Source organism: Ahaetulla prasina, chromosome 2, assembly GCF_028640845.1.
Source record: "Ahaetulla prasina isolate Xishuangbanna chromosome 2, ASM2864084v1, whole genome shotgun sequence".
Classification (NCBI taxonomy): Eukaryota; Metazoa; Chordata; class Lepidosauria; order Squamata; family Colubridae; genus Ahaetulla; species Ahaetulla prasina.
Window position 1 is genome coordinate 199,606,465 of NC_080540.1, and position 27,367 is coordinate 199,633,831.

Here is a 27,367-nt window from a genome sequence, read left to right on the forward strand (position 1 = left end):
TCGGCCTACTGCACCCCCCTGGTAGCAAAAAACAAGTTGGGGGGGCACCAGTCCCCTGCGCCTGTTTTGGGCTTAGTAGGCCTCCCTACAGCCTCCTAGGAGCAAAAACGGGCAAAAACGGGGTGACTTCTGGAAGAGATGGGAAGGGGAGGGGTGGGGCCAGCCAGCAATTTAACAATCTGCTGAAGTGGTGCGAACCGGTTGAATCCCACCACTGGTTGAGGCACAAGGCTAGAAATTGGGAGACCATGAGTTGTATGTAGGCACAAAACCAGCTAGGTCAGTCCCTCTATTCAGCTCTAGGAAGTAGGCAATGGCAACACTTCGAAAAATGTTGTCAAGAGAACTATAGGCAGTGGTCCAAACAACTTTAAGGAGTCAACAATGATTGACATAGACATTATAACACTTTATCTTTTGCAGGGTCTAATCTTTACCCAAACGATAAGATTTAGTTATCCTCTTAGTTACCTCAAAATTATATTAATGATTTCTGAGTATGTTGCATGGGGAATAAATGGAATTGATGGGCTCAATGACTAATAGTTCCACAGTACAGTACAATCCAAGTGATTCTTATGACCAGACTCTTATTTATTATTTAATCACATTTTTATTTAATTGTGTTGGGTTCGGGATGGGGCTGAATAAAGACGAGCTGAGAAAGTTTAAGCATTTCCTGAGTGCTTGTCCCCTGTTGCTAAAAATTTATACAATGTTTTGTAGCTCTCTACCTGACTGACTTGTGGACTTCAACTCCCAGAGTTTGCTGGCTGAGGGACTCTGGGAGTTGAAGTCCACAAGTCTTAAAGTTGCCAAGATTGGAGACCCCTGGACTAAAGGATTATCTTTTCTTTTGTGGAAACAATGAATGAGTCGATATTTTACACTTTTCCATTTCTAGCCTTTGCAGATTGCAAGGATGCTCATGGTGCAACCATATGTTTCTTTTCATGAATGAATGTCATTGGATTTTTCTTTCTTTTTTTTCCCATTTGAACATTTCCTACCTAAAATTGTATCTGCAGAATAAAAAAATGGAAATAAATAAAAAGAAATTAAAGGATTGAATGCCATTTCAGAAGGAAAGACTGTTATAAATTGGATTAATAAATAAATATTTTCCCTAGATTTCTTTCAACCTATGATGGCACAGTTCAATTTGCAGCCTATTCCTATGCTTTTCTCTCTAAATAACATATAAAGATTCATATGTGTTTATCAGGTAGAGCCTGAATTTCCAGTGGAACCAGGTGTTATAGCTCTGAAAGACCTTCTACTGCACAGATTTCCATGAAATATGCTCCTTCTTCCAATTACAATATTCTAAAAGTAGTAATATTCCATTAAAGTAAATGCTAAAAATACAAAAAGGCATAACCATTTATTTATAGTTGGATAATGGCAGGGCACTGCTGTAAATTCCCTGGATAAAGCGTCTGAATTTGGATAACTATGACCTCCAATTGGGCAATAAAAGGCTGCTTGTGCAATTTTTCAGCTGTTGAGGTGAACTGAGTGTTTTTTGTTTAGAAGGCCTAACCAGGTTCATCTCAGCAGCTAAAAAATATGTGGTAAAATGAGGCTTTCAAAAGTATAGGAAACTCATTGAATGGATCATCAAGGTTCACTTAATCATGATCAATAATTCTTTCCTTAAAATTGGGTTATATTAATTAAAGATTTTTCCAGTCTGTGTCAGAGGATTGTAAGAAAATTAGCACATAATTACTGATGCTGATAACGATGCCCAATGCCCATTATAGTTTTTTTGATGAAAGTATTGAGGGCATTTGTTAAATTACTCAACAATTTTGGTAGTAAATGTAGACTAAATTATAAACTGATACAATGAAAGAAATTTATTGCTTTTTAAACATTTTTTAAAAATATTGACCATGTTCTTTTGATAGACTGCTTGTTTAAATAAAAATCACAAGATCAAATATTGTATAATGCTCAAAGAAGAGAATGGAGAATAAGTTTGCTATTTTTCTTATTAGAAACTAATATTATTCAAAAGCTTTAAGTTGTATTGAGATTTAGAAAATTAGAGAGATGCTCCAGTGTTGTGTACCAAACCTTATTTTGGAATCAAATCTGAACTGGTTCAGTTATATAGGGGCTTATTGATTATTATTATTTGTATGGAGCTTTTAGTAACATATTTTTAAAAAGCATTTTAATGACTTTAGGCTTAGTGAAATAGATATATTGATTGAAGTTGGGCATCCTATCAAATCTCCCCCCCGCCCCCCAAAACCCCACCAAGAATGGTATGGAACCCATACCACATTTCTGACATCAACACAATTGAACGTGTCCAGAAATATTTTACAAGAAGAATTCTCCACTCCTCTGAAAACAACAAAATACCTTATGCCACCAGACTTGAAATCCTAGGTTTAGAAAACTTAGAACTCCACCGCCTTCGACAGGACTTGTGCTTAACTCATAGAATCATCTATTGCAATGTCCTTCCTGTTGAAAACTACTTCAGCTTCAATCGCAACAATACAAGAGCAAACAATAGATTTAAACTTAATGTTAACCGCTTCAAACTTGATTGCAGAAAATATGATTTCTGTAACAGAATCATCAGTGTTTGGAATACTTTACCTGACTCTGTGGTCTCTTCTCAAAATCCCCAAATCTTTAACCAAAAACTATCTACTATTGACCTTACCCCATTCCTAAGAGGACTGTAAGGGGCGTGCATAAGAGCAAAAAAGTGCCTACCGTTCCTGTCCTATTGTTTCTTTTCATTATATCTAATTAATATAGTTATTACATACTTATGCTCATATATATGCTTATATATTATATAGCTATTTCATTTCATGTTAATGCCTACATATATTGATATGACAAATAAAAAAATTAAAAATTAAAAAAAAAGATAAAGGCAGCATTTAGAATATGAGATTTATGGAGAAGGGTATTACAGGTTTAGTTATCTGTTTTAATTGTAAATTAAGGTCTCTGATGATATTTGGCATAAGATATAAATTTTATAAATAATGATAAAATTGACACACTCAGAATGAGTACATAATTGGTGAAATGGATGGTAGGATCACATGGCTTATATAGGCCCTATTTGCATGCTTAAATTCTAGAGAATTCTGGAATAACGTGAAGCAAAAGTGTTGTGTTATAACTCCATTCAAATGCTTTGGTTGGGTTCCTTCTGCCAGGAGAAACAAATTCAGAAAATATCTTTCTGTTTCTGTTTGGTATTATGGTATTAAAAAATGAACTCAAGTTTGTTCTAACTAATCAAAGCTGGAGTCTGTTCAAAGTTGAAATTCATAGTATGATTTCAGACATGACCAGTGTCTGTCAATTTGTCCTCCAATTGGCTACAGCTTGCATCAAAAATGTATTCATAATATTCAACATTGTGATTTTGCTTTATTTAGTATTTGTTATTCTTATTAACTTTTTTATTTTTAAAAATTCAATTTCGATGCACTCCAGCTCTGAGTGCCTTACAACAATAGAATAAAATAAGCACATTAAAATATGAAATATGAATCAAAATAAGAAGAAAATATTATTTTACAAACAACATGTCCATTGCTCAGAAATATTCACTATCCTAGCGTTTTCTGTGAAATAAATGGACCTATTTTAAACTCCAGGAGTTCATATTATTAATTGCATTAAATTAAGTTCTTCTTGACCTGAAAAACACACTTTCTTTGCATTTCAACCCTTTTGCAAACAGTACTTTTAGTAATAGATTTTTGCTTTAACTGCTGTTTTGAAATGAGATTACGTAAAATGCAAATTGCTTCCGTTCACTTTGTTTGCTAAATGTACTGTTTAGCCCTGCTCTTCATACAGTGAAGCATAGCTTAACATTCTAACTAATAATTGTTATTGGAAGAAATTTATGAACCATCTTCTTCAGAAAATGAGACATTATAGAATGAATATAAAAAAGCTGATTTTTTTCAAACTGTTCAGTTATGAACCTTTGTTATAGATTCTTTATAAAGTTTAACAACTATATAAATTTACTTTAAGATAATGGTTTAAAGATGAACAAATAATAATTTCATAAAGCATTTAAAAAACAACATTGTAAACTAAAACTTTAAATATTGGGGAAAGAACATTTGACAAATATAACTTTATTTCAGCAATAAAGAAGTTAATAGTCTTCACAGTTTTGATTAATACTAATCAATGATTGTGAGTACAGATAGTGCTCGACTTTCTGTTGCTAAGTGAGACATTTGTTAAGTGAGTTTTGACCCATTTTACAACTTTTGTTGCACAATTGTTAATGTGAATCGCTGCAGTTGTTAAGTTACCTGTTTCCCTGAAAATAAGACCCTGTCTTATATTTTTTTGAACCCTGAAATAAGCGCTTGGCCTTATTGCCCTGCACTCAAAGGCCCGATTGGGCTTATTATCAGGGGATGTCTTATTTTGGGGGAAACAGGGTCGTAACACAGTTCTTAAATGAATCTGGCTTCCCTATTTTCTTTGCTTGTTAAAAGGTCGCAAAAGATGATCACATGACCCTGGGAAACTGTAACTGTCATAAATATGGGTCAGTTGCCAAGCAATTGGGTCAGTTGCCAAGCAAGAATTTTGATCATAGGGATGCTTAAATGGTTCTAAGTGTGAAAAATGGTCATAAGTCACATTTCTAGTGCTGTTATAACTTCAGTTACTAAACAAACTGTTGTAAATCAAGGATTACCTGAAATTGTAAACATTTCTTAAAAAAAAATTAATCTAATGTATTAGCTACCACTATTCTTTCTAAGACAAATCAGGAAATTCCTCCCTCCCCAAAACAGTTTTGAGAAATCGAGACAGTTCTCATATGTTCTATGCTACATTAGTTTTTTTAATTAATTTTCTTTTTAAAAAAAAGTAGAAACAGGTTGCAGAATTTTGACACTGGAGGAACAAAGGCAAAAATTTGCCCCTTTAATAAATTGGGCCAAAGAGCAGGTTAGTGGAAAAACAGTAGATTATTCAGCCTTTCCCTGCTTCATTATATACTCTTTTTATTTCAGTGGATATCACTATTTATTTTAGCCTAATTTCAACTGTGGAACAAGCAAATAAGCAGTTTATGTATTTATCACATTTCTGTACCGTCCATTTGACCTGTGTGACTGGCTGATTTACAAATGAACCCATGCAATCATATAAAAGCCATAGTTAAAAACAAAGTCTGAAGATAATCCCCTGCTCCTTAGCATTCCGTGGCAGGGGTCCCCCCGGTCCGTGGGTATGTCAGTAACTGTACCACGCAAACAAGCAAAGCCCCATCCACATGATGCAGGCAGCACACGAAACCACATCTTCTCTGTTCCGTGAAAAAATCTCTTTCCACGGAACTGGTCCTAGCCAGTCCAGAATAATATAGAAGTTATTAGTTTGTGTCTTTGTTTTTTTGGATTGTCAGGTCAGTCTTGACTCCTGATAACTGCCTGGACAACTCCTTGCAGTTTTCCTGGCAAGATTTCAATGGTTTGCCAATGGTTTGCCATTCTTCCTAGAGCTGACAGAAAGCCCAAGATCGCCCAGTAAGCTTCATGCCTATGGCAGGTCTAAATCTCACAGTATCCTGGTTTCTAGTGTGGTACCTTAATCACTGTGCCAGACTAACTTTCAAGTTAATGAAGAGTAAAAAAATAAATAGGAAGAAAAGTGAGTGATAAAAGCAAAAATAAAAACTTCTTGTTGACTGTTGGCAATCAAACTTACCCTAAGCTTTCTTGATACTCCTTATTCCCTTTATTCTTTTATTATTAAATTTATTATTATTAATAATTTATTATTATATAATTATAATTATATATTATTAATAATTAAAATACATTATTATTATTATTTATTTTTATTATAAAAAGCAGAAACTTTTTTTTTGCTAATTGACTTATCTGAATTTTAAACAAAGCCACATATAAGAAGGAAAGAAAGCAGCTGAGAGGGGAAAAAGAGGAAAGAAATTATATTTGAAAAGAAATACAATTCAAAAATATTTTCATTCTATCAACAAGATTTATTTTATTTATTTATTTATTTTTGTCACAATATATATAAGCATAAGCATGAAATAATTATACAATATATAAGCATATATATAAGTACGAGTATGTAATAACTATATTAATTGGATATAACAAAGGAAAACAATAGGACAGGAACGGTAGGCATGTTTGTGCTCTTATGCACAGACCTCTTAGGAATGGGGTGAGGTCAATGGTAGATAGTTTTTGGTTGAAGCTTTTGGGATTTTGGGAAGAGACCACAGAGTCAGGTAGTGTATTCCAAGCATTAACAACTCTGTTACTGAAGTCATATTTTCTGCAATCAAGATTGGAGCAGTTAACATTGATCTTAAATCTATTGTGTGCTCATGTATTGTTGCAATTGAAGCTGAAGTAGTCTTTGACAGGAAGGACATTGTAATAGATGATTCTATGAGTTAAACTCAGGTCATGTCGAAGGCGGCGTAGTTCTAAATTTTCTAAACCCAGGATTTCAAGTCTGCTGGCATAAGGTATTTTTTTGTATTCAGAGGAGTGGAGTACTCTTCTTGTAAAATATTTCTGGACACGTTCAATTGTATTGATGCCAGAAATGTGGTATGGGTTCCAAACAGTCGAGCTGTATTCAAGAATTGGTCTAGCAAATGTTTTATATGCTCTGGTTAGTAGAGTAGTGTTTTTGGAGAAGAAGCTACGCAAGATTAGGTTTACAACTTTTAAAGTCTTTTTTTGCGATGTAGTTACAGTGGGCTTTGGCACTTAGATCGTTTGATATGAAAACTCCAAGATCTTTAACAGGGTGGGGGTCATCAGTAAGGTAATGTCCATCAAGCTTGTACTTAGTGTTTAGGTTCTTTTTTCCAATATGTAAGACTGAGCATTTGCTGGTTGAGATTTGGAGTTGCCAAGTTTTAGACCATTCAGATACGAAGTCAAGGTCTTTTTGGAGGATAGCTGTATTGTTGGTGGTATTAAATAGTTTGACATCGTCCGCAAAGAGAACACAATTACTTGTAATATGGTCACAGAGATCATTAATGTATAATATGAAGAGTGTTGGTCCAAGAACGCTGCCTTGGGGAACACCATTTTTAACAGGAATAGGATTTGATAGAGCATTGCCAATTTTGACCACTTGTTGTCTGTTTGATAGAAAAGCTGTTATCCAATTGTGGAGAGGTTCTGAGATGCCGTAGGATTTTAGTTTTAGGAGAAGTTTATCATGTACTACTGAGTTGAAGGCTTTACAGAAGTCTATGTAGATTGCATCTATTGCTTTGCCCTGATCAAGATTTGTAGTCCATATGTTTTTGCAATGAAGAAGTTGTAAATTACATGATAATTTTTTTCTGAAACCAAATTGTTTATTAGAGAGTAGGTTGTTTGTTTCTAGGTGGAGGGTAATGGATTGGTTGATGATAGATTCCATTACTTTGCAGGTGACACAACAAAGAGAGCTAGGTCTGTAATTTTCAACTAGGCTGGGGTCTCCTTTTTTGAAGATAGGGATGACCGTGGCAAGTGACCAAAGTTTGGGAAGGGAACTGGTCGTAAAAGCTTTTTCAAAAATTATGCTTAGGGGTTCTGCTATATTAGTGGAAACCTTTTTTAAGAAGTAGGCACATAGTCCATCAGGTCCAATAGATAGGGATGGTTTCAGTTTGAGAAGAGCTTTTTCAACATTATCTTCTGTGAAATCTATGTGTGTTAGGTCGTTGCACTCATTGTGGGTACGATTGGGGAATGTCGGGCATAAGTCATTACTATTAACAAAGACTGTGCCAGAGAATGTGTTGAAGAGGTTTGCTTTAACTGTTTCATCATATTCTTTGTCTAACTAAGTAAAACCAGAAAATAACTAAGAAAAGAACTAAGTAAAACCAGGAAATATCGAATTAGAGCAAAGGATATAAAATTGGTGGTGACCAGCTTCAAATAGGCCCAGAAGCAAAACATGGAAGGTTTTCAATCATCCATTAAAACTACAGCCAAACTTTAGTAAAGAGTTTTTTTAAAAAATTTCTTTAGGACACTGAAAGAATATCTGATCTCCATCCAAACTTTTTTTTTTTTTTTTTGCAAAATTTTTTTATTTTTCCATAATAATTCCCACAATTTGACCAGTGTACAATACAATCACTTATCCAACAATCAGTTCTATACTCAAATTATACTCAGTCAGGGCTGCTCGACTGCCACTCCCCCCTTTAATCCTTTCTTCCCTTCTCATCCTTCTTAAACTTCCCCCACCACCTTCTCCTCGCTTTCCTACTTCCCCTCCTCTTTCCCACTTCTCACTACCATCCTTTCTAACTCTCTATCTTCTCCTTCTTCTCCTCCTCCTATCCTTTCTTCTCCCTCCCTTCTTTCCTCCCTACCCACCTACCTACCTACTTTCTTCCTTCTTTACTCCTCTTTCCTTACCCTTTCCCTTCGGGAGTGTTTGCCGAGCAGTCCCGACATTACACCATTCCAACTTGTTTAATTCTACCATTATTCCTGTACAATGGCAACCAATCAATTTATAGTCTTCCCCTTCCCCGCCTCCCCCCCCCGAGACTTCCCAGAACAGAATACAGGGTATTGTAACTAACAAACATAATCTAAAATATAACATAAAACATATTCCATTTCACACCAAACTTTTAAGAACAAAGATGTATAGCGACTAATAAACTGCTTCTCATGAGTCATCATTCTTATACCAATGTACATCTTTCTAAATTGTTGGACTTCATCAGTATAATCTTGAAAGAACATAATCAAGGTTATTTCCTCCCTGCTCAATTGTTTGAGTAGACTGCAGTATTTGCAATAACTCATCTGTCCATGGCAAAGATAAGAAATTTCTAATGGCCATCATTTACCAGCAGTCAAAAAAAGAAAATCTGGAACAGTTAGTCCTCTCAGTACCTAATCTAACAGAGCTAATGCTAATTAGGGCTTTTTCTGGAATTCCATGTGCAAATTGGACCAGCAAGACTAAGATGTTAAAGACACTAAAGATAATACTTGTGCTTGAAGGATGTTGTTACTCTTCTGTAAATCAGTCATAAACACATTCATGTGTTTGGATGGAGATACTCTTTTCTCAAATGAATCCAATCAGGTGCTTATACAATCAATTAATCTTTTTAGAAACTTATCTCCTTCCCAAAAGAGCAAAAATCACATCCTTTCTAAAAATTGCCACAATAATGGGAAGATACTGATAAAACTGCCTTGAGCAATATTCCAAATGATGAAAAGGAACTGAAAATCCAAATAAATAAATAAATACCTGTTTTGAGTTCCAAAAATAACATTTAAATAATTTGTGAATATTAAACATTAGAGGATGCTGGAATAAACTAACCTATCCATCTAGAGTGAGATGTTGACCAGAAGTCCTAATTTTAGATTACTTATGATACCCCTCCCCAAATTAAAATAATGTATGTATTAATGAAAACATTGATAAGGAAAAATAGATTTTGGCCATTCCTTATGCTGGTATCCATCTGTAATAAAACTAATGTATGATCTTTCACTTTAGTGGCATAGTAATATTGTAAATATATAAATGAGGTTAAGAAAGTAAAATGTGGTCCAGTCCAGTATTTATTTATTGTAAATAAATAAATAAACCAAATCTGGGGATAGATATGCAACCAGCGTGATCGAAGAAAAGGTCATAGTTTAGCTTCTTCTACCATGTTTCCCTGAAAATAAGACCCTGTCTTATATTTTTTTGAATCCCTAAATAAACGCTTGGCCTTATTTTCCGGGCAGTCTTATTATTTTGGGGCTCATGGAGGAAACAAGAGGAAATGGCGGGGACCGGCTGTGCATGCGTTTAAATATTTTCAGGAAGGGCTTATTTTTGGGGGAGGGGCTTATTTTAGTGCATGCACTCAAATGCCTGATTGGGATTATTATCAGGGGATATCTTATTTTAGGGGAAACAGGGTAGATCCAGTTTTGTTCTTTGAGTTCCTTCTCCCTCCTTTATAATCAGGAATTCCTTTTTTACTGTAATAACTCGAGTCTTTTATAAACTGAAAGAATTGGTTTCTGTCATGATTGCATTGTACAATCTAAGTAAAATAAAAAATTTGGGGAATGGAAGCTGATAATGAATGCAGTAATCACAATCTTCACTGATACTCTTCATAGAGAACTTCTCTTCAGTTCCTAATTTTAATTCCATGTCTTAATTTTTTGGGAAAAAATGGAAAAACTTTAAAAAAAACAATTTTACTTTATACATACATGTATTCTAAAATGTTTCTTTGCCTTTGCTTAGGTATGTATTTTGCAGTATATGGTGGAGGTGTCTTCTACGTCAGTGATATGCTAGAACCCGTTATTAGCTGCCATTAATGTAATTTCATCTGTATAAATAGCAATGATTTCTCATGTTAGCAGGACGTGTGTGTCTGCGCCTGGATATTTCACTACCTAGTAGATTATATCTATTAAGAAACATTCAATGTCAGAACCGCTTTTGTCTTGCTCTACCATAGGTTCGTAAATATTCAGAGTTCTCATTATTCAGCTCCAAAGACATTTATCAAATACATGATGCAAAACTTTGGGCCATGCCAATCAAAATGCAACAAACGAAGGAGCCAACTTTCAAGGTTCTGTGGGGTTTTTTGTTTTTTTTAGTTGACCCACACACACGCACATTCTAATTGTGTTTGTAATGGTTCCTTTAAATTCCAGGAACTAAGAAATAGAGAAAAGTACATGTATCAACATACCACCTATTCAGGCCAAGCAACCCTGCTATTAGCTAAATATGTATACTCCAGGCCGTGCTATCCAATCCTCCTTAGATTGGAATAAATATTTCTTATTATCAAGCCATAGTTCCTTTTATTTTCCTTTCCCTTTTCCCAGATCACATGCAGCATCAACCACTGAAATCATTGTCCGGCTTCTTAGTGTCTTGTTGACTGAAGAAGCATTTTTCTGCAATGCAATTAGGTGATGGGATCATTTGTAAAAAGCAGCAGTCTTAATTAAGGGCTTTGCCATGTAATCATTAAAAAACAATGTATTGAACTATCGTTTTATGAAATATTTCATCTTCCTAATCATCTGCCCTCCCGCCTTCTTCTCCCAGACAAGCGCACACAATTCCCCTGGGTAGCTGATGCATAGTATTGCTCTGGACCGGACTGATCATTAAACAGGGCTGTCAAGAAGTCTATCTGATGGGTGCAGAAGTAGCTGGTAGAAATCACGAGGCACTCATGCAGTGTTCATTCATCTCGCTTACTTTCGCAGCACTCCTGCTCTATTTATCTGTCCAAGGCCTGGGATGTTAATGGTAGGGCTGGTGGCTCTCCGTTTACTCTCTTCCCGCCCGGTCTGTGGCTTGCTGGTTTTTCTTTTCCCTTTTTTTTCCTCCCACCCTTTTGCATGGCTGATGGATATGCAGAGTATGTGGGATGAAGCGAGCGCTACTGTCACCAAACTGATGGTATTCAGTGACTCCTCTAGCTCCTGGCTAGTCTGTACTGCAGGAGCCTGACACCCTGACCACTGAGGCATAAAAAACAGAGAATTGAAAGCCTCAGCCTGTCAGGCAATAGAGCATCCCCCAGAGAGGCCTGGAAATTCTCTCTCTCTCTCTCTCTCTCTCTCTCTCTCTCTCTCTCTGTGTGTGTGTGTGTGTGTGTGTGTATGTAGAGGTGGAAGAGATAGTGGGAAGAAGATCAGCCTCTTTCTATTGATAGTTGTGCAGGAGTGCTGATTATTCTTGGAAACACAACATCTTTCTCCATAGAGGCAAGGAAATAACAGCATACAGTTGAAGCAGGGAAATAGCACAGCTGGCTGCAACAGCATGGAGGAAGACTTACTTGAGCAAGGGAAATGAAGTGTGTGAGATTTCTTCTTCTACACTATATGATTGTAGAGCAATTGTTCCAGGATCCTCTTCCTGAGTCTATGGATGGTCACAGAACATAGATGAAAATGGCACAGAATTTCCAATATTCATGGATTCAATTAATATTAACATTGGGAATTCAATACTTGGGTGACCAATAGCACACCAGAAAATCAACATAAATCAAATGAGCAACAATAAACAAGAATAAACTCCACCCCAAATCCACAACATCTATATTTACATAGGCACCATTGGTAATACTCAAAAGAACAGTTAAAACCCATGATATCTCATGGCCGAAACTATTAACTTTCTGATCTCTATGTGTGGAGATACACAACCAGGTCTTGATAACATTATAGCTTTCCTAAAAGTTGACAGGATTGGTGCAAGTTGCAACTTGAGAGTATGATGTTCTAGAGGCAAGAGTTGCAAGAGAAGAGGGTCTTTTCTTTCTGGGTCCTGCTAGAATGTGACCATTTTTAATTATTGGGACCCATAGCATGCCTGTACTATTGGACCATGTGAGACAAGCAAAGTTATTTGTACTAAAGCCATGAATCCACTGGATTTTGGATATAAATGTTTGGTTGTGTCAAAAAGTATGTTTTCAATAATATGAATATTTGATATCCAATCTCACATATGGAAATGGTACGGTAGCAAAATAGATGTATGTATCACAGTCTTTAGTTCTCAGTCTTTAGTATCTTATGCACTGCTAATCACTGGAAAAAATCTGGTTTACAACATAATATGAACAAGATCCTACTTTTTCCAAGAAGGGCATTTAGATGTTTACAGACATTTCGTTACATTAATTTTGATTTAATGTTAGTGTTTCAATGATGGCTGGATAATGTATATACTGGTTGAGAAGGCCTGGTTTACAAAGACAGATGCTCCAAGGATGTAGTAAATTGATGGAGATAGGTCTTAATGCCTCCATGAGTTTTTGTATGATGTTTCAGTAGTATAGCATCTGTATGGCATGGTGTTATTGGAACTGCTATTAAAAAACCTTCAAATAACTGAAATAATATTAATCATACTTTGTTGGTCATTATGCACACTGAAACTATTAAATGCATCTATTCTCAAACGAAAACAAAATCGAAATCACAGAGAGTTTGTGTTGGGTTGACAGACTCACCTATAACAAAGAAGATTCAGATGAATATTTGTGCTAACCAAACCATTCATAAAATAACAATAAATAAAATAAAAAGCTTCATCTGATTCTGTTTAAAGTTATACACCAAGATCTTTCATCCAGGTGTTATTTTCCATTTAAAGGAAAGTAAGGATTGATTAAAAACCCTGGTTTTTTCTCAATGCGGTTTTAGCAGTGAAAAAGTTAAAGAGTATGATGGTTGCTTTCTATGTGTGAAGTAACTCATAAAGAGGGCAGGTTAATTTAAACACTTGATTTTTAATTTCCCTCTCACTACTACCTCCAGGGGTAGCAGATATTGTAGAGTAGTTAAAATCAGTCAGTTTATTAAGAGCCTACATAATCTTCATGTTCAGTAGAAACATGCTAGAAGATAAAGTGTGAAAAGGCTCACATTCTCTTCACAAAATGATCCAGTCTCCTGGTGGGTCTATACCAATTAAATTTGCAGGAGGGGACATGGAAATGTTTATTTGAAAGCTAGCTTACATGAACTTCATTACATTACTTTCCACAGTGGGGGAGTAACATCGATTCACTGTCAAACACCACAAAAAAGCAGACAAGAAATAGTAAAAATATGGCAACCAGGCCTCTCTATGGCATCTGTCTTGAGTTTTTTTTCTCCCAGAAGCCCAGTTGTGTGATACTATATTAAAATAAACATGTAATATTAAGATAGGACCCTCATAATGTAGATATTCTAATAGATTTAAACATCAGAGCCATCATGTTTAAAATTTGTGCAAGTCTTCTCTTTATAAGGTTTATTTTCATAGAGATATGTTACCTAAACAGGGTCAGAATATTTTAGTGCCTTTTCTAACAAAGAGAAAAGTAGTCAGATAGAGGAAAAGCCATGTCTTCCCTTCATTATTATCTAACAATTTCCCTCATACAGAGTGTGGCACATATTAATACAATAGGAACAGTATGCTTCTTTGTTCCAGTGTTCCTATTAAACAACACTGAAGTTTAATACTTAAACTTTTCCCAAAAGAATTTTAGTGCAAAAAAACACAACAACCTCTCTTTCTGTTTTGCTGAAATGAATAGATGATACCAAAGTAATTCACAGAGGAGGAAGACATAGGTAAATAAGCTTTGATTTCCCAAACCTTTTCTGCCCATAGATGCCAAAGTAGAGATGTAGCTATAAAGCTCTTTTTATTAGAATATTTAAAAATATTTTCCCCTCTGCTCATCAAACTAATTATGCTGATATTAATAGAATAGAATTTTTTTTTTATTGGCCAAGTGTGATTGGACACACAAGGAATTTGTCTTGGTGCATATGCTCTCAGTGTACATAAAAAAAAAAGATACGTTCATCAAGGTACTATATTAAGGTCATATATTAAGATGACCTATTTAAAAATTTGAATTCAGGGAGAAGCAAGGGGGTTTTGTATCTGCAGTATCGAAGTTGTCACATACCTGTCTTTGGAATTCCTCAAGTAGCATACATGCAATTGTGAAATACTTTGTAATCACCAAAATCACAAAAGGGGCAGGACTTCCAGTCTGCATAAATACAGTATGTCTGGGTTAAAAGAATTGAACCAAATAATTTATAAGAGATTATTCAATAATAAATAATTGAGCTGTTTTCAAATATTGAATGCCTGGATAAACATAAGAAAAGAATCAGTCCAGATCCCTACCCTCTTACTGTGTTTCCCCGAAAATAAGACCCTGTCTTATATTTTTTTGAACCCCAAAATAAGCGCTTGGCCTCATTTTTGGGGTGGTCTTATTATTTTGGGGCATGTGGAGCAAGACGGGGCTTCTCTTGCCGTCTTACATGATTTCCAGCTCTGTCTTCCTAACTCTAACTAGAGGAAATGGAAGGGACCGGCTGCGCATGCAGTTAAATATTTCCGGGGAGGGCTTATTTTCGGGGGGGGGCTTATTTTTTTGGGGGGCTTATTTTAGCACATGCGGTCAAAAGCACAATTGGGCTAATTAGCCTGATTATGTCTTATTTTTGGGGAAACAGGGTATATTGCTATTAAATGATTATTTTTATGAAAAGGGAGGTAGAAATTAGTTTGCTCAGTAGACAGTTAACTGTTCAGATTGCATGATGTAATAATAAATAAAATAGAATCTTCTGAAACTCTAAAATTCATAATAGTCCAGTCTAGCTAATTTCTTCCAGTATTTTCAAATATGTAGCATACTGTTAAGATAGCAATAGCAATAGCACTTAGACTTATATACTGCTTTAACAGTGCTTTCTAAGCAGTTTACAGGGTCAGCCTATTGCCCCCAACAATTTGAGTCCTCATTTTATCCACCCTGGAAGGATGGAAGGCTGAGACAACCTTGAGTCTGGTGAGACTTGAACTGCCAAATTGCAGGCAGCGGGCAAGCTGCAGAAGTAGCCTGCAGTACTGCACTCTAACCACTGTACCACCGCAGCTCATAATTGCAGAAACAAGTGGGAATATTGAAAGACTTGATTGCAATTCAGAACACTTACTGAGCCTTATTACTAGCCTTATTACTGAGCCTTATTACTTACTGAGCCTTACTACTAGTGAAATATCACTCAGAATCTCAACAAGTCAAAGACCGCATGATTAAATAGACACAATATTTGAATGCAGTAACAAAGATATAATAATGGAAATTTTAATGGAAGAACATTAAGTTCACCTGGAATATTATACTCAGAGCAAATTGGTATAAGATGTTAATATATGGCTCCAGTCCTGCTTGTTAAAATGGACCGTTTATTTTTTTAAAGAACTGGAAACGTAATGAGTAAGTTGAATCACTTTTTCATATTTGGTGCCAATATGTTAAAGCTCAACAATTCTGAAAAATGATTGATGCTGGGATGAAGACTTCTAAAAAGTGAATTCACATTTCAGTTATTATTCGGTAGTCTGCAACATTCTTATTCAACTCACTTTACCCGCTCAAACACCCCTTCAAAGTATACTGAATTAACTTGTATATGGCAAGGGCTGCAAGTATACTATATGTTTTCTTTTTAAAAGGTTGTTTGATTCCCCTCAAAGTTGTTTGCTGTTTTTTAAATTGTAAGCTGCCCAGAATCATTTATCAGTTGGGCAGCTTATAAATCATATTAAATAAACTCAAATTGGAAATCATCATTTAGACCTTCATCTAAATATCACATCTACAGTTTGGGTTCACTTTGCATAGAATTGATATTTACATTTTCTGTATCAGAATAGTAATATTCTTTGTAATATAGACTGAATTATTGAATTTATTACAACTCATAATTTCATTTGGTGATTTATGCTGTAATGACCATAATGTTTGATATTTAGCCATACTTAAAGTTTAATAAGGATTCTTAGTCCTTTAAAGTGATACAGTAAATAATCTATTGATTTTTTAAAAAGCTAATAATAGTTGTGGGTGCTCCAACACTGGAAGTTTTAAAGAAGAGATTGGACAGCCATTTGTCTGAAATGGTATAGGGTTTCCTGCTTGAGCAGGGGTTGGACTAGAAGACCTCCAAGGTCCCTCCCAACTGTTTTTCTATTATGTATTAGAAACCTATGACCTCTATGATTTTCTAAATCCCTACTTTATTCAAATTTATTTTATTCGTTTATTTTTTATGTCTCTTTTTGGAACCTTTAAAATGTATTTTCTTTAAATTGGTTGATAAAAAGAACTCTCCTCCCAAAAGTATGTGGATAATGAAAAAAGAATTCAGGCAATTAAGAATCAATGCAGCAGGAGCTGAAACTAAACATGGTTGAATTTGATTCAAAATTACCATCTAAACAGCTCTGTAGAGAGAAGCATTTATACTTAACTTGTTTGAACTTGTTTCTCAGAAAAGGGTGAAAAACCCAATGTATAAATATCGATAGACACATTGTGACCAAAAAAAAAAGAGCAAAGCTAGTACCAATTAAGTAATAGGTCCCTTGGTATAATCCCAAAACATTTAGAGCACCACTTGAACATCATTGGCATTGACAAAATCACTATTAGTCAATTGCAAAAGGCAGCTTTCCTTGGAAAAAGCTTACATTTTGCAATGATCCTCTTAATGCTATCAAAAAACATCCTCCTCTCCCATGTCTTTGGGAATGATTTGATACTGTAGGTGGATAAAAGTGCCAAATCCAGTCAGACCATCTGGCTGACAGTGTGACCAATCACAATCACAATAATTCATTATTTAATCCTGCCTTTCAATTTCAATACTATTAGGAGTATGACAATGATAAAATGATTTAAAATGTGAAGAACAGTAGCAAGAATAAAGATATAGTAACATAAATAAAGAATCTAAGGACAGTTGCAGCATAAAACCAGCAGCATCCGGATTGTAATAGTAGACAACATTTATTTATTTTTATTTATTTATTTATTAAATTTCTATACCGCCCTTCTCCCGAAGGACTCAGGGCGGTGTACAGCCAGAATAAAAACACAGAATATATACAATTAAAAGAATTTAAAATGAAATATTACTATACGGCCGATAATTAAAACAATTAAAAATTTAAAATATTATTAAAACCCCAATTTAAAACCAACTATTTATGCCAGTCCTGCTTGAATGAATAAATATGTTTTAAGCTCACGACGGAAGGTCCGAAGATCAGGCAGTTGACGTAAGCCAGGGGGGAGTTCGTTCCAGAGTGTTGGTGCTCCCACAGAGAAGGCCCTACTCCTGGGGCCCGCCAGCCGACATTGTTTGGCGGACGGCACCCTGAGAAGGCCCTCTCTGTGAGCGTCTGGTCGATGGGAGGCATAAGGTAACAGCAGGCGGTCTCGTAAGTACCGGGTCCTAAGCCATGGGCGCTTTAAAGGTGGTAACCAGGATCTTGGAGCGCACCCGAAAGACTACAGGAAGCCAGTGCAGACTACGGAGCAGTGGTGTTACGTGGGAGCCACGAGCGGCTTCCGTTACCACTCGCGCAGCTGCATTCTGGACTAACTGCAGCCTCCGGGTGCACCTCAAGGGCAGCCCCATGTAGAGAGCATTGCAATAATCCACGCGAGGCGTAACCAGAGCGTGAGTGACCGTGCATAAGGCATCCCGGTCAAGGAAGGGACGCAACTGGCGAACCAAGCGAACTTGGTAAAAGGCCCTCCTGGTGACGGCCGCCAGATGTTCATCAAAGGACAGCCGACCATCCAGGAGGACACCCAAGTTGCGAACCACCTCCTTTGGGGCCACTAACTCGCCCCCAACAGTCAGCTGCGGATGCAGCTGACTGTACCGGGGTGCCGGCATCCACAGCCACTCCGTCTTGGAGGGATTGAGCTTGAGTCTGTTTCTCCCCATCCAGACCCATACGGCTTCCAGGCACCGGGACAGCACTTCGACCGCTTCGTTGGGGTGGTCCGGGGTGGAAAAGTACAGCTGAGTATCATCAGCGTACAGATGATAACTCACCCCGAAACCACTGATGACCTCACCCAGCGGCTTCATGTAGATGTTGAACAGGGTAGGCAAGAGAATCGACCCCTGAGGTACCCCACAAGTGAGGCACCTCGAGGACGACCTCTGCCCCCCTGTCAACACCGTCTGCGACCGGTCGGAGAGATAGGAGGAGAACCACTGATAAACGGTGCCTCCCACTCCCAACCCCTCCAACCGGCGCAGCAGGATACCATGGTCGATGGTATCAAAAGCCGCTGAGAGATCTAATAGGACCAAGGCAGAGGAACAACCCCTGTCCCTGGCCCTCCAGAGGTCATCCACCAACGCGACCAAAGCCGTCTCCGTGCTGTAACCGGGTCGGAAGCCGGACTGGAACGGGTCTAGATAGACAGCTTCCTCCAGGTGCCGGGGAAGCTGCCATGCAACCACACTCTCTACAACCTTCGCTAAAAAGCGAAGGTTGGAGACTGGACGATAATTACCCAAAATAGCTGGGTCCAGGGAAGGCTTCTTCAGGAGGGGTCTCACCACCGCCTCCTTCAAGGCGGTGGGGAAAACCCCTTCAACCAAAGAAGCATTTATAATCCCCTGGAGCCAGCCTCGTGTCACTTCCTGAGCAGCCAGTACTAACCAGGAAGGGCACGGGTTCAGTAAACACGTAGTTGCTCACAACCAAGAACCGTCTTTCTTTTCATTCACTGCATTAAGTCATCTGTTAGAATTCAGATTATTTTTTTAATCATCTCTGTTATTTTACTTGATATTTATTGACACCTTTCCTTTCTCTTTATTTCAGGGAGTGAGTTTTCTGGAAGTCCCTACAGTCACCCACAATATTCAACATACAATGATTCCTGGAGATTTCCTAACCCTGGATTGTTAGGTAAGTTTGTTCTCATACCATTAAAGCCATTGGCCTAATCCAAAATTCAGGAGAACAATAATCTGTCCAATCTACTCTTGAGGACCTTGTGACCACGCAACAGAATGCAATCCATGTTGTACGCTTCTGGGCAACCATCACCTAAATCAGACTTTTATAAGAGAAAAGCGGTGGTGGTGCAGTGGTTAGAATGCAGTATTGCAGGCTAACTCACTGCCCACTGCCAGAAGTTCAATCCTGATTGCTTCAAGGTTGACTCCGCCTTCTAGCCTTCTGAGGTTGGTAAAATGAAGATACGGGTTGTTGGGGGAAATATGCTGACTCTGTAAACTGCTTAGAGAGAGCTGTAAAGCTCTGTGAGGCAGTATATAAGTCTAAGTGCTGTTGCTATATATTTTAAATTTTATGTTCTTGTGCTTGTAGTTATATCTATGCATAAAATTTTAATAATGATGCTTCTGCTAATAATAGAACATAGAATCATAGGGCTAGATATAATAATAATTTGCTTTGAAACATTCTGGAGTGCCTTCTCTATAGCTAAATAGCAGTGTTTAACAGTATATCCAATGTTTAATCACCAAATTACATAGACCAGAACTGATTAATTTACAACCCTTTCACGCTTAAATTTTAACCTGGAGTCTCTTTGTTTTTAGTTGAATTCACTTTCAAGTAATTCTTGTTGTTTAATGTAAATGTGAGAGATAGGAATGGACTTACAATTGGGTATATAATTGCTTTCTTTTAACAATCCATAATTAAGATATTCATATTCAAACATCACAACAAACATCTCAGATGGCATTTGCCAAGGTTTTCTGTGGCTCACTCTCCGTCTGCCATGGTTATTCAGAGATGAAAGGAGTTTGAAAAAGCGATCTCTGTTCCTGTGTATATAATTGTTTCCCCTTTTGCTTTTGGCACACAGGATACAAAACAGCGCAAAGCCCCGTGTAATAAATTTATCCATAACTGGCAGGGGTATAAAAGAAATGTAGCCTATGGGAAGTTGAATCCATTCCCATATTACATTTAACTCCCCCAAGTTATTGGCTTTATTCATGTTATGCCTGCAGGCTTTATTAAAGCTCCCCTGTGATTTGGAATTAATTTGAAGAAATGCATTAAAATGTTTGGAAACGTGAATGCTGAACCTGTCTGCAACTCATTAAAACAGCCATGTCATTTCCATGAAGGGACACAGACCACTTCTAACTGCATGTTCTTAGCACCTCTTCCAAATCAGTTCCAAGGCAGTACATCCCCTTAGTGTTTTCTGGCTAGTTTTCTGGATTCATGTCCCAATTTTTAATTGAATGTAGAAGAAATTATATGACTTTTGCATATGTTTCATCATAATGTTGGCTGAATATATGCATCCTTTGATTTTTTGGGATTCAGTAAAGATGATGCTGTTCCAGTAGAAGAGAGCAGCATAACTTATATTTACAAATGAATAGCCTTTCTTCAGGATCTCTTCTTTCCTCTTTAAACTGGTTTTCCCTTCATTTTGTTCTTTATTAGATGTTTAGTATCTGGATGCATAGGGGAGATTTTGGCGCATGTAATTTTGCAATAAGACAGAATCTGAATGATTCTGAAAAAAAACCCCACCTTACAGACCTTTGGAAGTCTCAAAGTAACTCACCCTCACCCTCCTTTAATAAGGAGGATAAGCAACATCCATTTTACGCCACTGTCAAAATCTGGCCCAACTTGACCTTACATGTGTGTAGCACATGGTGATTAGAATTCTCCTGCATAATCTATGTGAATGAGGTAAGTAAAATACCAATTAATTGTCACTTCTCTAGCAGAGAGATATTGTGCCTTAGAGACTTTCAGATTTATGGATGGCAAGGTTGTTATGTGTGACCTCTAGCAGAGAAATAATTTTGAATTTTTGTCATTTTTTAAAATTCAGTTTCTTTGTTTTAAGTAATTGAGTCCCTAAGTAATTGAGCCACCTAAGATCTACCCATCACATTTCTTGCCCTTAAACAAATCCTTTGGGAGAAATTGATGGGTTATAGCATTCTGAGTCACACTGCTTTTTACAGTACAAAATTGCCATTTACTGTGCTGTAACTAAGGGTCTGATGTTGCTCACAGCTCAAATCAGAGCTGTTTTCTAATACTATTTCAGCACATACTCAACTCAAGGCCAACTAGCTTGACATAAAAAGCATGAAGGATACCTCTTGGGACTGGTTCCCACAGATACAAGTACTTATTTCCTTTTTGTTACTTGCTTGTTACTCCTTATTGATCGCCAAGAAGTGTTTCGCTACATATGCAACATAGTGAAATACAGTAGTAGCTTCCTGAGGTGTAGATTAAACTAACTCAATTTGGATCCTAGTATAGGCATCATTTTTATCACCCTAAGCTGTCTGCAACTGCCTAATATCATAGTCGGTCTTGTGCTAGCAATGAATCAGGGGTGAAATGCTCCTGGTTCAGACCGGCTTGCGCGATCTGGTAGCGATGGCGGCTGCTGGTTCGGAAGACCGGTAGCAAAAATCCCTGGCCCTGCCCCCCCTCGCCTCTGCTGAGCTGCACCATCAGCAGAGGTTTTTTTTTTTACTTTTAAAAGCCGGCTTTTCTTCAGCCGAAGCATGCCCTTAAAAGTAAAAAAAAGCCTTTGAGGATCCCGCCCCTCAGCTGAGATCGGCAGAGCCTTTAAACTTAAAAATAAAATAAAATTAAAGTCTCCTCTGGCAATCTCACCTGAGTTCCTCATCATCAGAACCTTACTTGTACTCTTACTTGTAGAAAACATGTTTTCTACAAGTAAGAGTAGAGATTCTAAGGCACTTACCTGATTACTGATGAACGCATGGCTTTTTTTCCAGCCTGAAAGCCCCAGTTTCACTTTCAGCCAGACAGAATCAATTGCTTAGCTAATCTATTTCCTCAGTGATCAACTAATGCTGGTTGGCTTTGCTGGCTGAGGAACACTGGGAACTGAAGTCCACAATAAAATAAAATAAAATAAAATAATAAAATAAAATATTTGTGCAGCTTTCTGAGATTTGGTGTGTTTCTGTAGGGTTTCACTCTAACTACACAAACACACAAAATCTCAGAAAGCTGTATGTGGCATTTTGTGTGTGTGTGTGTGTGTGTGTATATTGTGTTGTGTGTGTGTAAAGTGTGAAAGTTGGTTTTTGAGCTTTTTGTGGCTGTGTGAAGTGTGAAGTGTGAAGTGCAACTGCTTTTACATTGTGTGTGAGTCAGTTGTGTTGTGTTGTGTGTTTGTAAAGTGTAAAAGTTGGTTTTTGGTTAAAGTGACCAGATTTCAGCGATGGCAAAGCGGGACACCATTGACGGGGGGAGCGGGGGGGGCCTGTGCATGTGCACTGAGTCTTGCCACCTGGCTGAAGGAGGAGGAGCAGCTGCTGCTTCTCCGTTCTTCCAGGCAGGCTCGGCTCTCCTCGGCTCTCCTCTCGGCTCTTCTCTTCCTCTCGGGTGAAGTCAAGCAGCGTCTCTCCTCCCTCTCGCGCCCCCTTCTCCGCCACTCCCCCTTCTCCGCCTCCTCCTCTTGCGCTGCCGCCTCCCATTTTCAGAATGGGAGTGAAACAAAAAAAAATCGGGACTTTTTGGAATTGCTGCGGGACGCGGGAAAAATTATTAAAAAGCGGGACTGTCCCGCCAAAAGCGGGACGTCTGGTCACTATATTTTTGGTACCTCTTATTGTTTTTTATATTTTGTTTATTATTTTTATTATTTATTGTTATTGGCCACGCCCACCCAGTCATCTGAACACCAAGCCACGCCACCAATTAAGCCACGGCCACAGAACCGGTAGGGAAAATTTTTAGATTTCACCCCTGCAATGAATACTATGAGTACTGTTTATAAGTTAACCACAATACGAGAAGTATTTAATTGAATGCAATAATTGAAACACATTCAACAACATATCTGAACAAATCAGCTTCTCTAGCCAGATATCTTTCATAGATGTCTTGCCTATATTTTCTGTTCTGGAAATATGAGGGGTGTTTTTTTTTTGGCTATGTCTGTGCGAATTTACTACATCTTTTGTACATTTCCCAGTTTTATTGGAAATGATCAATTTCTGGACAAAAGACAATATAACAAGAAATGTTTAAAACTTTCTCCTAAAACCATCTATTTCATAAGGTCTTCTGTCCTGATATATAGTATTTCTGAGAGTTAGAGTAGCATATGAAATACAAACCCTAATCGGTTATTAATATTGTGTTTTTTTTCTGTGCAGTATTTTGAAGCACTTTTAAAATTAATTAACTAAAACAACAACAGCAAAAGAAAATTTGAATACACAAAATTATAAAAGAAGAAAAAAAAGTTGAACACCCCTAAAAAAAGCATACAAGATGTATGCTTTGTATTTACAAACATCAGTTCACTGAAGCCATGATTACTTACAGTCATCCATAACTATCTATTTTGATCCATTCTGTAAGCCACTGAATAGATTCTCCTTGGTTTTCTTGCCAGCCAAACTGTCCCCAGTTACATGCAAGATAGCATCTAATGTTGTTAAAGTGGAGAAGGCTGATGCAAGGAAATAAAAGAAGTATCATATTTATAAAACACTTGAGTTTATTATTGTTCAAGCAAGGGAGCTAATGTGAAAGAGTAGGGATTGGATTTAATCAGATTGCTTTTGGGGATAATATTTGAAAACAATTCCTACAATTGAAGAATGGACACTCAAAGTATCAAATCTGGCAGAAATGGCTAAAATCTCTGCTTATTTGAAAGACTATACACAAGAAAAATATATTTTAGAATGGAAAATGTGGATTGATTATATTCAAAATAAGTATCAGATAAAAAAATATCAAATAGCATATGAGTAAATTTAGGAAATATTTTGTATTAGATATATTTCTGAAGGAGAGGGGAATTGAGAGTGTGATTAAGTGTGGAGTGACTAGAGATTATAATTTAGGAATTATTTTGGATTATGATTGTTAGTTTTGATACCCTGCATTTTGTTCTGGGAAGTCGGGGTGGGGGATGGGGGGTAAGGGGAGGGAACTGGGGGGTTGAGGTAGAGATGGAGTGATGGTTAATGTACAGGGATTATTGAAGAATTAATGTAGGGTCGGGTCTGCCCAGTTACCATTTTAGAATGGTGGGGAGGGAGAAAAGAGAGAGTAGGAGGTAGGAAAGAGGAGAAGAGGAAGGAAGAGGGGTAGAAGAGGGAGAAGGAGTGTAGGGTGGAGGGAGGAGAGGATGTAGATAAGAGAAGGAGAGGAAGGTTTGGAAAGAAGGTAGAAGAAGGTAGAAGAGGGAAGACAGTTAAAAAGGGGGGTGGTGACTGGGCAAGCCCGACTAATTGTATATAATTGTACATTGGATGAATTATTTGATATGATTGTAAAAATAAAACTTTTTTATAAAAAATATATATATTTGAAAACAATTCCTGTACATACCACTTTGAGTTGTCAAAAATAAGGAAGTATATTTTTGCAAATTATTATGATGTAATGTGATAAATTATTATTTACATTGATTTGGGAAAATAGTGGTACTCAATACGAACTATACAAATGTAATACAATTCTCTTCTCTCATGTTTGAAATAGGATGGAAACTGATGGTTTCACGCTTCAATATTGTAAGCTCTTAGGAAAACTTTTCTTGGATTTTTCTCGGTTTTCAGCTGCAGTTGGATATTGGTTAAGACATAAGTTTTCTCTGAATTGGATGTTTGCTATTTTATTATTGAATGATTTAGGGAAGGCACCTTATAGACAAAGTACAGAAGCTGTCAGGCAAAATGTGTTTATGGAGATTCTCAGTCATCCAGGTTACGGATGTCCCAAAGGTGCTTTTCCAAAAGGCAACTAGACTTTCTTGGTTTTTTTTTTCCTTGAAGAGGTTTTACTTCGCATCTAAGAAGCTTCTTCTGGCTCAAAACTGAAGAAGCTTCTAGGATGAGAAGTGAAAAGTTTTCAAGGAAAAAAACAGGAAAGTCCAGTTGCCTTTTGGAAAAGCACTTTGGGCCAGGTAAAACATGTATTTCTCTTTGGAGGTGGACAAGTGAAGATTTCTTATAACTTCTTTCATGAAAAACGATTAGGATTAGGGAGCAGAATTCAAACAGTGTCACAGAATGATGTCAATGAACTCCTGGTTCCTGACAACATAGAGTTGTTAAGATATAGTGGGAGGAGCTGGATCTATTCTTATGGTGAAATGCATCCCAGCATAAAAGAAGCGATTGGGAATGAGAAATCGGGGAGATGGGAATTGTTTAATTTTTGGTGACAATCTTTAAAGCGCTCCATGACAATCTTTAAAGCGCTCCGGGTTACTTACGGGACCGCCTGCTGCTACTGAGTACCTCTCACCGACCCGTCCGCTCTCACAGAGAGGGACTCCTCGGCTAGGCAGTGCCGTCTGGTGACACCCAGGGGAAGGGCCTTCTCTGTGGGGGCTCCCACCCTCTGGAACGAACTCCCTCCAGGACTTCGTCAACTTCCGGACCTCCGAACCTTTCGTCGCGAGCTCAAAACACACCTATTTATTTGCGCGGGGCTGGGTTAGCTTTTAAATTTATTGGTTTTAATGGGGTTTTTAGTATTTATATTGTTTTTTACTAATCTGGCTATTGAATAAGTTTTTTATGTCTGATTTTAAATTGTATTTATATGTTTGTTTTTTAATTGCCTGTGAACCGCCCTGAGTCCTTAGGGAGATAGGGCGGTATATAAATCTGAAAAATAAATAAATAAATAAATAAATAATTTTACAAAAGCACGTTCTGTAAAAAATTATATACCAGAAACCTAAAGTAGACAAATATATCCAGTTGGTAAGGAAATCTTATTGCTTAGGGCAATTCAAGAATCAGTTTCCAATTGGCTTAGCTTCTGAATCTAGGATCACTCATGATTTTGACTACAGGTAGTCCGCAACTTTTTTTTATTTTTTATTTTTTATTTACATTTATATCCCGCCCTTCTCCGAAGACTCAGGGCGGCTTACAGTGTATAAGGCAATAGTCTCATTCTATTTGTATATTTACAAAGTCAACTTATTGCCCCCCCAACAATCTGGGTCCTCATTTTACCTACCTTATAAAGGATGGAAGACTGAGTCAACCTTGGGCCGGGCTTGAACCTGCAGTAACTGCAGGCTGCTGTGTTTTAATAACAGGCTTCTTACAGCCTGAGCTACCACGGCCCTTACAACAGTTAGTTTCGAGAGTGTTCAAAGTTACAATGGCATTGAACAAAATGACTTATGATTGTGTTTAACGTTTACAACCGTTGCATCATCTCCCCCAAAATTCCGATGCTTGACAACTGACTCATGACAGTTGCAATGTCCTAGGGTTATGTGATCTCCTTTTGCAACCTTCTGAAAAGCAAAGTCAATGGGGAAGCCAGATTCACTTAACAACCATGTTACTAACTTAACAACCATGGCAAGAAAGACTGTTAAATGGAACAAAACACATTTAACAAAAATCTGTCTCATATAGCAACAGAAATGCGGGGCTCAATTGTTGTCGTAAGTGAAGGACTACCTGTATATTCAGAAGAGGAACCATTTTGCCTTTATTCTAGCTTGTATTCTTTTAGGTAGAGTAGGATAAAGGACCAGCAATAACTTGAATAGGGCATGGATTGAATGCAGCTATTGTCCAAGTGGACAACCTGGAGAGACCATCAATGAGTGGTTTTGAGATCAGGAACTGAAGAAATTGGCAAATCAGGAATAAATTACAAAATAAATAAAAAAAGAGATGGAGGAGTAGAAATGGTAGAGTGGAGGTAAACTAAAATATCTTTTTATACTTCACATGAATAATGATTTCTGCTCATTTTTATTTTACCATAATTAAGGAAGATTTAATCAATGTTCGATATCAAGTAATAAGAATAATATAAAGAAAAACAAATGAGGATAAATATTTTAAAAGTTGTTTGCAATCTTTGTTAACAATGATTATTGATTAAAGAATTCAATTTCATTTGATTTTTTTAAATTAAATGT

General features: G+C 37.1%; 1 protein-coding gene across 3 annotated transcripts in view; it reads left to right on the forward strand.

Moving 5' to 3' along the window:
• The window catches only part of PAX5 (paired box 5), a 283,526-nt gene that overhangs the window by 243,967 nt on the left and 12,192 nt on the right, over positions 1–27,367 (forward strand). For all 3 annotated transcript variants that reach the window (XM_058172755.1, XM_058172757.1, XM_058172758.1), the window contains one exon: positions 19,270–19,356. In XM_058172755.1, coding sequence (XP_058028738.1) covers positions 19,270–19,356 — 87 coding nt within the window. The remainder of the gene's footprint in view (positions 1–19,269; positions 19,357–27,367) is intronic.